Source organism: Dendrobates tinctorius, unplaced genomic scaffold, assembly GCF_039654945.1.
Source record: "Dendrobates tinctorius isolate UK_male_01 unplaced genomic scaffold, ASM3965494v1 ptg000116l, whole genome shotgun sequence".
NCBI lineage: Eukaryota > Metazoa > Chordata > Amphibia > Anura > Dendrobatidae > Dendrobates > Dendrobates tinctorius.
Window position 1 is genome coordinate 40,029,533 of NW_027361784.1, and position 15,303 is coordinate 40,044,835.

Genomic DNA, 15,303 nt, shown 5'->3' on the forward strand with positions numbered 1-15,303 from the left:
TTAGGGTTAGGGTTAGTAAAGTCATGGTTTGGGTAGTGTGAGGGGCCATCTAAAAATGTTGGAAAAAAACGCAAACGCGGTAAAAACGCACTAAAAACGCATACAAACGCATAAAAACGCTGCGTTTTTTTCATGCATGCTCATAAAAATGCTTGAAAAAAACGCAGCAGTTGTATGCTTATGTATGCGTTTTTTCAATGCGTTTTTTTGCGGGAAAAACGCGCTGCAAAAAAAAGCAAGTGTGAAACTAGCCTTACTTTCCCTTTCAAAACTGCTGTTTTCTCAGGAATTCTCAGATGAGCCGCAGTTGTGGCCGATAGCTTAGACAACAGGCATTAAATATTAAAAATCCTTCCGTTCTTGTGTAGTGCTTACAAGTAGTGATGAGTGATCGTGCTCATTACTCAATTTTGGCTATGGTGCTCAGGTACATACTGCGTATCGCGGGTGCTCGAGTTACATGTTCGAGTCCCCATGCCTGCATGTTTTGCGGCTATTAGATACCACAAAACATGCATGAATTGCCCATGTATGTCTAATAACCCCAAAACATGCATGCACAGTGACTCAAGCATGTCATTCGAGCACCCACAAAACTCAGTACATACCTGCGCACCCAAGGCAAACTCGAGTAACGAGCACTTTCGCTGATCAATACTTAAGGCCGGTTTCACACGTCCTGATATTTCCGGTACCGGAAAAAGCGGTACCGGAGATATCAGTCTCCTTGTGTCCGTATGTGTTCTACGTGCGGCACACATGTGGCTGCATCAGGACCACACGGACGGCCACCGGGGAAGTAGCGCTACTGTAAGCTGCTGTCCCCTAGCGGCTGGTGCTGAAGCTGCCAGTCATCCATTCTCCCCTGCCCTGCCACGATCAGCGCGAGTAGAGGAGAATGAATGACTGAAAAACTGACCTGCTGTGACATCCGTGGGAGAATGGAAGTGGTGAGGTCACTGTGTCAGAGGTTGAACTGCTGTGACCTCATCACTTGCATTCTCCGACAGTCCTGAGGTCACAGCAGGTCATTTTTTCATTCCATTCATTCATTCATTCTCTCCTGCTTGCCGGCAGAGTAGGGGAGAATGGATGACCGCCGCGTTCAGCACCTGCCGCTGGGGAACAGCGGTTTACAGTAGTGCTACTTTCCCAGCCGCCGTCCGTTTACATGGAGGACAGTGTGCACTGTTCTCCGTGTGCACGTGTGCGGCACGTTTTGCGGCCAGTGTTTCTGGGTGAAAATGGATATGTCTGCGTGTTTTGCACATGGACACACGGTCCATGAAAACACACTGACATGTGCATAGACCCAGTCATTTGAATGGGTCTACGTGTGTCAGTGTCTCCGGTACGTGAGAAAACTGTCACCACACGTACCCGAGCCACTGACATGTGAAACCGGCCTAAGGCCATGTGCACATGATGCATATTTCCTGCGGATCTGCAGCGGATTTTACCGCGCAGAAACGCTGCAGATCCGCAGTGTGATTTACAGTAGCATGTAAATCAATGGAAAAAAAAAACGCTGTGCACACGCTGCGGTTTTCGTGCGGTACAAAAAAAGCAGCATGTCACTTCTTTTGTGCAGTTTTCCACTTGCTCCATTCTCCAAATCCGCAGGGGGAAAACCGCAGTTGAAAACCGCAAGAAAACCGCAAAAAAACAGGAAGAAATCCGCAGGAAAAATGCGGGTCATTTGACCTGCGGATTTCTTAAAATCTGCGCGAAAAATCCGCAGGACAAAAAAGTACGTGTGCGCTTAGCCTAAGAGCTCTTTTAAAGAGAGCTTGTAAGCGCAGATCTAAAGCTGCACAGGTTGCTGGAGAGCGTTTCGACTATCGTAATTGCACCCGTGGTCTTCCGATGCTGCAGAATCAGAGAGCGAACAGTTCAGGACAGTGGCACAACCTTAGCAATGTCGATGATCCTAATTGTCTACAGAAGCACACTCCCCGCCCCCGCAGCAAGCAGTAAGTCGGGTGTCTGGGGACCGGTGAGCTCCTTTAGATGAAAGATGAGAACTACCTTTAATGGGGTTGTCCAGGATGAAAACTTTTTGTTTCAGAAATGTCACAACTTATGACCATTAAGTCTGATATTGAAGTTTTTATCCATTTAGGTGTTTCTTCAAATAAAAGCAAACCCATTTTTAGAGTTTCTTTCTAAGCTCTTCCTATTGTATAACGTTTTCTAATTGAAAAATTGAACTGTGAAAAAAATAATAAATAAATTTGTCAGCTATTTTCTCTACTTTTCCTAGTTTTTAGCAGTAAGGCTAATGTCTGTCGCAAAAGCCCTTCCCCATTGTCTGAAATAGAAGTCCCACCTCTTAATAATCTGTCAGACGAAAATGGGAGGAATAAGGCGCCGTTCAAACATCCATTTGTCCCGGCCTGAGATTCATGGACCAACAAAAGGTTTCCTGACCCGAATCAGCAGTCTCTTAGGCCTATATGGCAGAGAAGTTTGGGTCAGGAGACCCACGGTCAGTCTATGCAACATCGTCCATACTTGTACCACGACACATAGATGCGTGAATTCAGCCTAAGGTGAAAATTAAAACCCGCTTTATATGCAGTTCTTAAAGAAACGTGATTGACGTTTTGCAGAATATTCTACTCCTAGAAAATGAATTTTTCTTTTACACATTAATCACTTCTCAGTTTACTATAAATGCATATTATTTAAATTAAACTCTGTATTCTCTCATAAATAGCACAGGTGTATTTTTAATCCCCTTTAGTTCACATTCCTTAAAGGGGTTGACCAACACTGTGATATTATTGACATATTCTTAGGATATTAGAGATAAGCAAATTAATGAATCAAATTTATTTTGTGTCGACTTTTTAGAACTGTCATTTTAGACATTGCAGAAGGTTGCATCAGCCATAGAGGATCAAATGACCTTGGGCAACTATCACGTCACATAGTATAGCCCAAAAGAGAATATATTCAGCTCACCTTTTTTACTTGTCACGTTGGAGGCAGTTCTTTGATGAAGGTGCTAGGAAATGTCACAAGCTGACATAAATGCAAAGATCCAAATATTCCAGCACATCTTATTTAAAAATAGAATCTTGAGAAATCTTCATTAAAAATCCAAAAGCCAATCAGGAGGGGCTATTATAGCCTGCATAAAAGCAGAAGAAGGGAATGCAGCAGCCATTTTGCTTGAATCTGCATAGTCAGTGGTTGTGATAGCTCACAACTTTTAGCTACATTCATACGGCAGAGTGTTGGCCAGTATTTTACATCAGTATTTGTAAGACAAAACCAGGAGAGCAACAATCAAAGTATAATAGAAACACGTCACCACGTCTGTATTTTTCACCTATTTCTGGTTTTGGCTTACAAATACTGATGTAAAATACTGACCAATTACTGAATATGTGAATGCAGCCTCAGCCATGGAGATGAGGACAAAGGCATTAAACACCGAACAAACTGTACAGATAGTGTGTGACAGCACAGCAGTGATGAAGATTAATGTGTGAGGCATAGTCTGTTGTTTGCAATCAGTAACAATCCATTTACTCTTAGCCAAATATTTTGAGGTCACTTTGATACTACTAAGGCTGGGATCACACTACCATGTGTGATGCGAGAAACTCGCATGAGTCTCTGGCTTCAAAACCCGGCACTGGGACCGGAGCTGTGGCTTCATAGAAATACATGCAGCCACAGCTCCGATCCTGAGTGCCGGCGACAGCGCCGGGTGTTGATGCAAGAGACTCATGAGTTTCTCGCATCACACACGGTAGGTAGAGTGATTCTGCTTTGAAGGCTTTGTAAGGGTTTACACAGAGTCCTTGTAGACCTTTGAGTGTCATTCATGTATTGTCAGTATTTTTGATTAGCGGTTCTTTTAAAAAAAAAAAAATTGACAAACCTGACAAATTCAAATTTCAAAAGATTTGTTCATCTCTAGTCATTAATATTACAACAGCACCCCCAACGATCCTATGTTACCTCCAGTGGCCGGATGCTCAGTGTAGGGAGCAGAACACCACAGTGCCATACATTGTTTAGTGGCCACTCCTGAGTACTGCAACTAAGCTAATATTGAAATGAGCTGATCAGAAGGATTATTCATCGAAATCATAGTAGAGGACGGCCTCTTCAAACTGTTTTCCATTTTCCAATTTTCCATTTTATTTTTCTTTATTTCAACAACTGATGTAGAGGAATAATACGAAGCACTAACACTTATTGGTTATTGACCCTACTTCAGTCAATAGTTAACCTGTATATTTCCCAAACTGTTGTGTTATATAGTTGGTAGAAAAAATAGGAATGCTGTTGAATAAGTTCATTTTGGATCCTTGTTTTCTTTTCAAAAATTTGAAGGGGATTGAGACCTTGCGAATAATATTCTTGGGGTCTGAAATGTCCAGAATTGCGCTCGTATTAAAGATTTTGATGTGGAAGCCATCAGATGTCTCATTCACAGAAGGTGAAATAGGTTAGAAAGTTTATTTAGAAGTGAGGTCACAGTAAAAAGAGATAAAGAGAGAAATGAACATACATGGCCATGGAGGTTCCACTCTGGATAGCAGGAGAATCTCAAACCTTAGGTTCGGGGCTTTGTGTGGATATTCTGTTTACTTATCATAAGTAATGATGAGCTAATTTGGAATTCGACAGCTCACTTGCAATTGGCCAGAAAAGTCATTGTTCACTGAAAATATTTGACGTGAATTGAATGCTCATTATTATGCTCTAGATGAGTTGAAGGTGGAAAAAAATATCACCTATTCCTCCTTTACAGCCTCCTATGTGGTTCTTTTTGACCTCTTCTTTCCTTCTGCACCTCGTGCAACTTCCTCTCTGTGCATCATTACTTTGCGTTGGGGCCTCCGGTGCTGAGCAGACCTGTTATGTCACAACAAACTCATGCATTATGTTGCTAATAGATCTTGGACTCTGGAAGCTTCTGGTGTGAAGCGAAATTGCACAAAGAGGATGTTGCATGAGATGCAGAAGGAAAGATGAGGCCAAAGTCAGCTAAACAAGGAGAATTCATATTGTTTTTGTAAAATTTTTGGCAAATTCACTTCCCCTCGAACAGATTTTTTTCACCTTGAGTCATAAGGAAACGTCTTGCAAATTTGTGGGCAACTCTGGAAACCACGTAGACCTATTCATTATTGCCTTTGCTTCTGTTCATTTTTCTAGTTTTGTATGTTTTTCTTCTTTGTTTTATTTGCACCCAATTCATTATTTGTCCCTTTTTTTAAGTCAATTTTATATGTGCTTGCTTGATTTTGATTTATTCTTTCCACTTCATTGCCAGAGTTTAGAGTTGGCTGGTTCTCTATTTGCGGCTTCTAAAAAGTTGCAAAATTTGGCACAAATCTAGTTCAGTGCTCGCCCTTGAGTGATTTTATGCAAGTCAAGCAAAAAGTCTCAGGTTTTGCAACATTTTGAAAAGATGTGACTTTCTACTCAGAAATGGTGAACGGTAGGAAAGAAGCCAATATTTTGCTTAGTGCAGAATTAATAAAAAAAAGTAACTTAACAAAAAAATGCAAATAATCAATCTGGGGCATAGAGTATATGAAATCCTACAGAAAAACTCACACCGCATTTGCCTTCTTTCATTCTGCTAATCTTATCAGGACCTGCCAGTTCTTCCGACTTTGTCGTCTGTTTTAGGAAATTATTTTATTTCCCACAAAAGAGTAAATTTGAAACATATATTGATAGCAATGGGGCTGCTCCTCTGGAAATGAGTGAATATATTCAGAACTGCTCGTTACCGTTTCCAAATAGGGGTCTCCATACTGCCCAATACCATCATAGAGATCAAGCATGTGCCAAAGATATTGTGGAGTGCTGACATAACACACACGCACTGGTCATTCGCAGTCTATGCTATATGTATACAAATTGTGGTTCGCTGCACAATCCAGAAGTTTTGTTTCACAGGGGACCAGCATAAAAGAAAATCATTAGGGTCTCTTATATAGAGACTAGCTCAGAAAAACTGAATTAGACACATGCTAAAAATCCCCGAGTTTTCCTGATTGTTCAGGTTTTTTCCTTTTTTGCATTTTGTCGCTTAATTGTGGAGATATTCATATTTGTTTCTTTTGGAGCACTCTATGTAAAATCTCTGCTTTGTAGATGAACTTCTTCAGAGTTTTCTCTGAGGGTGTGTTCTTTTACCCCTCCTTCTCTGTTGCTGCCAATCACAGCTCAGCAGCTTTGACACTTCTAGATTAACTGCTCCGCTGTGATTGGCAGGATGTGGCAGAGTGGTGAAAGCACACGCCCCTAGAGAAGACTCTGAAGAACTGCAAGGCTGACATCTCACTTAATGCTCTCCAGAAATGACAAATTTCAATATTTTTGTAATGGAGCAACAAATAGCAAAGCAGAAAAGAGCGGCAGGATCAGGAATTATTTTTACAAGGTCTTTGATTTAAAGTTGCACCATTGTTGTGAAAAAAAAACATTATTAACAAAAATGTAACACTTTGATTTGTTTTGCATAAATATTACTAATGACTATAGTGTCTAAAACTTTATCAAAACTGAAAAGTATTTTTCCCTTCCTTGGCAGAAATTGAAAAGATTCAGAAGGGGGAGGAGAATATGGACAGCACTGAAGACCAATATATCGATGTAGTGATCAATAAGAACATGAAGCTGGCGCAGAAAGTTCTTATCCCTATCAAACAGTTCCCTAAAGTAAGTCTTATTTCTCATCCTATCAATGTACCTAGAATGGATTTCTGCCACAGGGATGATTGCAGCAAGAACAAGCATTTCTGACCTTGTGTTCCTGTGATAGACACCACTACGTTTTAAAAAAAAAAACAAAACAAAAAAAATATTTATGTACGTTGAGAGTAAATGCAAATCAATAATACCATCTATTTGAGAAGAATGTTACAATTTAATTTAATTTTTTTCCACTTTTTATTTTGTTTTGTTTTTTAGTTCTCCTTTCAGGACTCATATTGGAAAAATTTTTACAAGTCCAATAATTTTTTTTCTTCACTTTTCCTTTTAAATAGTTTAACTTTGTTGGAAAACTTCTGGGACCACGAGGAAATTCTTTGAAAAGATTACAGGAAGACACGCTGACCAAAATGTCCATACTAGGGAAAGGATCCATGAGGGATAAAGCAAAGGTAATGCCAGGAAGATTCCCAAGAATATATATTATTACTAATTTTTGGAAGGGGGTAGCAAAAGTTTATGGTTAAAGACTTTCCCCAAATGTTAAAGTTATTATCTATACATAGGATAGGTGATAAGTTACTGATAATTTCCTAATTCCAAGACCAAGTTTAGATTTTGCACCACCAGTTCATGACTAACCAAGTATGGTATTCAGTAGTCCTGCTAACAATGAATGGAGCAGTGCTTGACCAAATAGGGGGCATTAAAACTTTTAGTATAGTTCATGTGCAGACATGTATTTAGTTGGGTGGTGGGGGGGCATGTACGTGGGCCTGGAGCAAGGAGAAACAAGCCAAGCTGCCTTATCTAGAGTATTTAGATGACGAAAAATAAGGGAAAGCTGAATCTATCCACCAGATGAAGGAAAGCCTAGATTCCACTCTGGTATAAGCCCATATTATAAACTCACATCTTTTAAACTACAGGAAGAAGAGCTGAGAAAAAGTGGAGAGGCAAAATACTTCCATCTTAATGATGACCTCCATGTCCTTATCGAGGTTTTCGCTCCTCCGGCAGAAGCTTATGCCAGAATGGGACACGCCTTGGATGAAATCAAGAAGTTTCTTATTCCCGTAAGTTTCTTATAAATCATTTGAATTACCTTGCTTTTAGAATTTTTTTTGTATGTGTTGACCTTTTCTTTTAACTACAAAACGATTTGTACTCTATACAAAGTTAATGGAGTTGTCTATCTTCGGTAACTTTTTTCTTTTCCCAATGCGGAAATTCATGGATTTTTGGCTAAAAATCTTTTACGCAGTTGGGTTTGATTGAACTTTTGCACCAAATGCATTCTATAGCTTCAGTGTAGCAATATCTATCGCTGGCTGCAGAATGTTTTAATTGAGAATCTGAACAAGCTCCTTCTGATGGTCCAACAGGAGATTTTCTACTTGATCTGTCTTTTTTTGAGCTTCTCAGCTCTTTTATAACCACGGGGCACATTAAAGTTGAATGCGCAGGGAAACAAAGATCTTGTACCAAATTTAAAAAAAAAAAAACAAATTCTATAAATTATTTTCAGCCCCAAATAAATGCATTTAAGTAAAAAAAAATATCCCCAGCGGTAGACAACTTCTTTAATTTTGAACCAGCTTCATGTTCTTGTTGCTGTTTAATTAAGTAACATTGTTAAAGGGGACTATTAGGGAACAAAGACTATAGATATCTTTTAACATGCAGAAAATGATTTTTTTTTTCATGTTAGTGGATATGTTTTTACGTAGAAAAAAATATTAATATTAAAAAAAAAAAAGTTCAAGGCTGCAATTTCCACTCCTTCATCTGTTTCTAGCAAAACTCTTTGCAGTCTCCAAAATTTCTCATCTGAACATGTAATACATGTTGTATTTGAGGTCAGTGTGTTTAGGAAGTTGTTGCCTTCAGTAACTTTCATGTAGACAGTTCAGTTGCACAGCTTCATTCCTGGAGTGATTTCTACTTCATGTGTTTTCCTGCTTAGATATGCGTAGCTGTCATGCTCCGGGCAGGAGAGCCGTGGCCAGTCTATGCATTGCACAGACCGATTTGCTCTGATGTCTGTATGAACCCTTAGCTACAATCTGTTTTCTCTACCCCCTCTGGATATTTTACCCACTCTTCACTGAGCTTTGTAAAAAAAAAAAAAAAAACACCGACAGCTCAGACAGCACAGACATCTGTTTGAGTGTACATCTCAGACGGCGTAGAGAGTTGTCTGAGCCGTCAGTTCAGACGGCATAGAGAGCTGTCTGTGCCAGGAGCATAGGTCTAGAATGTAGAGCTGGAAGGACAATAAGCGTAATAGGGTCTTATTCGGTTTAAAATTAATGCACCATGTGGACAATGGTGCTCACCTTATTGGGTTGTGTGATCACTACTGCTAAAAAGGCTTAGGCTGCTGCAGGCCCATGGCTATAGGAACATCAAGGATTGAAGTGAAAATGGGTTAAATCTGTGCTGCCAGAGGAAGGGTGATAAGGAGTTCGGAATCCAGGAATGTGGTTTATTGATGAACGCATTTCAAAGTTTCACAGTACTTCATCAGGACAACAGTTTGCTGTTGTTTGTCCTGTTGAAGAAGTGTCACTTTTCGAAATGGGTTGAGCAGTAAACCACATTCCTGAATTCCTAACTCCTCATCACTCTTCCACCGGCAACTCAGATTAACCCATTTTCACTCCAATCCTTGAGGAGTACAGCTCTGACTGATGAGTTAGATTTTCTAGATCAGCTAACTAAGCAAAAAACTTGCAAAACTTAGCTCCCATCTTGTCATTGCAGAGGGCTGCAATTTAGGAAATGATTATACAGTGGAAAAAAAATTGGTTCAAAAGTGAACATTTAAGTAGAAAGCTTTTCTATGGTAATTTATTTCTATTGAAAATGGTTTTCATTTGCTTAGTTGAAATGTATAGATGTCCTGACACACTGTATTTAAAACATGGTCAAAAGCATGCGTAGGCAACAGCTCTCCGTACCGTTTGATCCAAAAACATGTACAATTGGAATATCCATTTTTTTTCCAGTGTGAAAAGGTGGATCCAATTGTCTCCTCCCGACAATCTACTTCTGCCTCTTGAAAAGTAAAGAATTGGGCGTTTTGAAATCCACCCTGATCGTGATCTTTTTTTCCAACCTTATAACAGTGGTCTCAAGGTTATTAGGTTGTCCTCGTAGAGTTTAGATTTTCCCACCAACAATGACTTTGTAGCTAATATTGCCAGCTTTGTGATAGCTGCCTATAAGTTTTTTGGTAGAGTTTTTTTTTTCTATGAAAGGTTTCTTACCAGAAAATAATCGTATGTAGAAGAAAATTCGGCATTTAGATTGATGAAATGCCAGACAGGTTGCGATGGAGGTCGCACTTTCCACAGCACTGTACATATTCCTATCTACTTTACCTTATGCATTCTGCCTTACTCCTGATGAAGTTTCAGATACAAGACAAAAACATATTAATTTATTTTGGATTATTATACATAAAAATCTATTCATTTTATTAATTTGAGTGTGGAATTTTCTTCTACATTTTATTACGGATTGGAACCCTACCTGGCACCTACCGAATCTATCAGAGTATTATATACTATCGACTGCAGGAAACAATAATAAACAATTTATTTCTATGTTATTTACAGAGAAACTGTCTTCAGAGTCATGCTGCCCGAAACACTTTTAGTGTTACGGAGAAAGCATACTTTCAAAAGCCGGTTGGGGACTAGGTGTCTTTACTGACTAGTCTGATGCTGATCCCTGGTGACTTCTGCCCGCCTCATTCCCTTAGATGGCAAGACTCTCTCTATGTGTACATAGCAAGAAACCTCTCTGTTGGAGCAAATGGAACGTGGCGAAGCCATCAGCTTGATTTAGTTTGAAACACCACAGTGTTCAGAGTAATCATACATTAAAAAGCCGTCCAGGAACAATATGTCTCTGCTGACTAGTCTGAAGCCGTTCCCAGGTAGCTTCTCGAAACCCCACACCCTTCAACTGAGAGGTCTCTCCCAATGCACACACAGAAACCTGCCAGTCTAAGGGAATCAGGCAGGAAGAAGTCACCAGAGACTGGCTTTGGACTAGTCAGGATAGACCATAGTCCCTAAACTGCTTCTCAAACTGTTTTCTCTGAAATGCCCTAGCGGCAATTACCCTGAGTAGTACTACCAGTAGTTCAGGCCATAATAATCAGATAAGATTTTTTTTTTAATAAAATGTATAAAATCCCCATATTTACAAGCTCGTTGACTTGGTAATGAGCTTCTATAGTGTGTTGTTCTACATGAGTATTTCTTCTCTACTCTCCAACTAATTATTACTGGTTCATTTAGTGAGTCTTTGAGAAGAATTAATATACGTAATGTAGCATGATATTGGTATTTGCATCTATGGAATTTATATACATCTTCTGAGACCTTTTGATAAATGTTCTTGCTCGTTTGACACGCTGTAGAGCGATAGACCGGTTCCTCCCCAGGTGGATCTTGAGGAGACCCCTGCTGTGATCAATTCTTTGAAAACTGGCTTCTGATTAGCATTTAAAGGAAATCTTTTAAAAGTGAAATCTACGTTGCCATTTACTCAATAAGATTTTAGCAACTGATGTATTATATGCTGGCTCTGTGCTTGGGGGTTGAAGAAGGGTTTCAATCGAGTGGCCAAGTGAGGTCAAGCAAATCCAAATAGACTGTTTGACAAGCTCCAAATCTAAGAAGTTTTCTAACAGACTTCATTTCATCTTGACAGAACCAGTGGTCCGAGTACTAGAATTGTGCTGACTCTTTATTTTTGACAGGGTGGTTTGTTCTGTAATGAAATCTATTCTGTATGAAGAGATATCAAAATGGATCAGTCTTGACAGGAGTTTAAAGTGACTGGAAAGTGAGGAGATCAAAAATTATATGTAAATGAAAACCTACAGGAATGATCATCAGCTTCTTATTGCCGTGATTGGTTGTGGTTTTAGCTCTACGCAGAGCTTTCATCTGTGACTACATAGTAGCTACAGTGCCTACAGGGAGTCAGAGATGGTCTGAGACAGGCCCATGCCTCATCTCTACTTCAGGCTTCTGCACTTTCAGTAGTTCATAAATTCAGTAGAATAATGTGTAAGGCTGAAAATTCATTTCTGTCCAATGTTTGTCTGGAAGAACAAAATGCATAAAACAAATGTCATTTGTTATTTTCTTAAGTCAAAACATTACTTTTTGCCTTTCATTGTTACACACCTGTCCCTGGTCTGGGTTCTACTCCACCTGCCCCAGTCTATTGAACATTTTTGTGCTGCACATTGAGCTTTTCCAGTGGTGGGGCGTGCTCCCATGTGATGAACTGCCTGGGCCTATTTAAGGGTTTCTAAGACTCACCCGTGTCAGGATATTGAATCTGAGACTGACTGCAGTTTGTATGTGCACAGCAACCTGGCTGTGGGCTGTAGAACGTTTCCTGTAAACCAGCAGCTTCTAGTGCTTCTTCCTACTTGTTTGCGGCTACTAGTGACTCCGTAGTTCTGTAGGCTTTGGGCCACCGGGTCTCCTGGACCCCTTCTGTGTACGCCTGCTATTTTCAGGATGTCTTCCCGGCTGTGTGTGGTTTCCATGATTGCTAACTCTCCCCTTACTCTGGAGTGTTATCAGCTACCTGTCTGCGATTTCCAGCTCTCCAGCTGCTTACTGCGGTTTCCTTATGTCCTCCACCTGCCTGCGGTTTCCTGCACTCCACTTCTTGTCTGTGGTTTCCTGATGCCCTATGCCTGTCGTTGGTTTTCAGCATTCCACCTTTCTACCTACAGTTTACAGTGCCTCTACTAACCAACCTACTGCTCCGATGCCCATGGCCCATGAGCCCACCTGGACCTTGGGCTTAGAAGGTCGACCTCCCACAGTGAGCCCCTTATTGATTTGTATAAAAGATTTTGGGAAAAGATTTGGGCCTGTTTCATGATTACTGGTGTTTCATATGCCAGTCTTACAGATGGTTGTGCAGAAGTAAGATGCACCTCATTTATTAAGAGGCGCACACCATCCAATGAATTTGGTCAACTTATCACTGACGTTCTCCTCACCGGGAATGTTACTTCAGTCAAGGACTTGAGTGACATTTCTGGTGTATGCTATACCACAGCTGTTGATTAACTTGTTGGGTGCATTTTGCCATGCACCGTCCCATCCCAGCTCTGTCAATGTTGAGTGAGCTGTCCGAAGCTGTCGTTAAAATATCAGAAGTCAATTTTGTTAGCATAGTTTTGTGTTGTGCAAATATTTTTCTACATTTCAAGGCATTTTACCCTGGTTTTCTGCCAAAACACCTGCATGAATTGGACCTTGTCTTAGGCTTCATGCAGACATCCATTCCTCATGTGAATGTTCCATCCGGACAGAACACGTACCCACTATAGATTACATGGCTGTCCAGATGTCCGTATGTTTTTGTGTTCCATGTGGTTTGCAAAAAAATAAATAAGCAAGTGTTAAGTTTTTGATCAGAACAAAACCGTTGGCACAACCCTGAAAATTGTAGGTGGTGCCCAAGTAGGATCCCAATCCGTGAACTAAATGTATATAAACTTAGCACACACCAAAGGTTTCTGATGCAGAAAGGTGATTTTTAATTATACAACAGTACATACATACACAGACGTTTCGGTCTAGGACCTTCATCAATGTACGATATATTGCGCTTGGGATTCGCGGCGGATACCGCGTCCACACTCCACAAACCACCACGCAGTGGGACGGCTTCATGTGCCTCCTCACAGGATTGGTCTATCTCACAAAGCCCAGTCACTAAGAATCTCACAGTACAATATATCGTACATTGATGAAGGTCCTAGACCGAAACGTCTGTGTATGTATGTACTGTTGTATAATTAAAAATCACCTTTCTGCATCAGAAACCTTTGGTGTGTGCCAAGTTTATATACATTAAGTTTTTGATCAGAGTCATGGATTAAAAATCACTCATACAAATCGGTGGCTCTTTAAAGAAACCTACGGGCTGTCATACTGCCCATACTTTAAATGGACGCAAAACCAAGAAAATGTACCGGAGTATAAGTTGTGTAAGATGGCCGAGGGATAAGTCCTTGAGGGGAGATATGCATCAAAGAAAAGCAGGCTCCAGCATGTATAGTGCTTAGAGAGTTAATAGGGCGTTACAGAGACGGGTTTACAAGCAGTCAGAAAGATGGGTGGGACTGGCGGCTCACATACCCCCACACCGGGGAGTTGTATGTCAGATAAAAAGGAGACCAGTTGTCTCATTCAGTGTCTGTGTGTTGCGTTGTGCAGACCTCCAGCGTTTGTCTTTGCTAAAGACTTAAAGAGATAGACACTAACCGGAGCTGGCGACCCTGTACTACTTTATTTTTTCACTTTGTGCCAGAAAAGGCTGTTTTTGTTTTTTTATCCTGAGCGGTTTGTGGAGTTTTAAAAAAAACACCTGACATTTTACTGAAACCACTTTCCATGCCTACCGCAAAACAAAATCGAGTGAGTAGAAACCATACAGTTGTTATACGTGCAATGCGTAAGAGCACGTTCACACGATGATCATTTCACACACAAAAACAAAGTAATAAACTAAATGAGCACATACCCTATATATTAAGTAAATAATAGTGCATGTAAATTACAGAGTACTTAGTTATCACTATTTCAATCAAAAAGCGTAAAAGCTATCCCACTGCGACAAGGTGTATCCAGTCAGAACGGTGTTCATTTTGGTTTGGGTTTTGTGAACCTTCTTTTACATATACCCACTTGTGATCCAGCTTATTTATTTGGTTTTGCTGTAGTTTCTTGTACTTTGTAAAAAAAAAGAGGCGTGGCTAGGCATTTCATCTGTCTAGCTTTCAGTGGACAGATAGCTGAACAGTCAAGTCCCTGTCCTACTCTGCCTTTATTTACATTGAGGTCGACTGACACAAGCTAAAATTTTAATACTAGAGACTAGAGATGAGCGAATATTTCAATATTCGGTTTGGCTCATGATCGCCGTGTTTGCAATGTTCGCTGATTTAATCATCAATTTAATCGCCGAATATAGCCGAGCATACACAGTATAAAAGCTGGTGTTTCCCACACTGTGTGACAGTGTGGGAAACACCGGCGTAGCGCTTCTGATCAGCAGTGAAATCATCCATGCCGGTCAAAGAGCCGCGGTTCCCATGCTGTCAAAAGACAGCATGAACGCTCAGCTGTGATCGGAGTTATAAAGTTTACCTCTGGTCACTGGTATCAGCTGGTGGGACCACAGCTCCCATCAGCTGACACCTGCTGCCTCTAATAACAGTAAGAGCAGGAGCAGCAGATGGAGGTATTCATCAGCCGCTCCTGCGCTGTAAATAATAATTAAAAAAAAACTGCATGGGTTCCCCTGTATTTTTGATAACCAGCCAGGCAAAACTCACAGCTGGGGGCTGCAACCCTCAGCTGTCCGCTTCAGCAAGGCTGATTATCAAGAATAGAGGGGTCCCCATCCGTATTTTTAATCATTTTAATAAATAATTTAAAAAAACAGCATGAGGTCCCCCCATTTTTGACAACCAGCCTTGCTAAAGCAGACAGCTGGGGGCTGTCATTCTCAGGCTGGTAAAGTGCCATGGATATTGCCCCCCCCGAGCCTAAA

General features: G+C 40.6%; 1 protein-coding gene across 4 annotated transcripts in view; it reads left to right on the forward strand.

Moving 5' to 3' along the window:
• KHDRBS3 (KH RNA binding domain containing, signal transduction associated 3) overlaps positions 1 to 15,303 on the forward strand; it is a 159,692-nt gene that overhangs the window by 60,365 nt on the left and 84,024 nt on the right. For all 4 annotated transcript variants that reach the window (XM_073590377.1, XM_073590379.1, XM_073590380.1 and 1 more), the window contains 3 exons: positions 6,572 to 6,699; positions 7,029 to 7,145; positions 7,623 to 7,769. In XM_073590377.1, the coding sequence (XP_073446478.1) occupies positions 6,572 to 6,699; positions 7,029 to 7,145; positions 7,623 to 7,769 (392 nt within the window). The remainder of the gene's footprint in view (positions 1 to 6,571; positions 6,700 to 7,028; positions 7,146 to 7,622; positions 7,770 to 15,303) is intronic.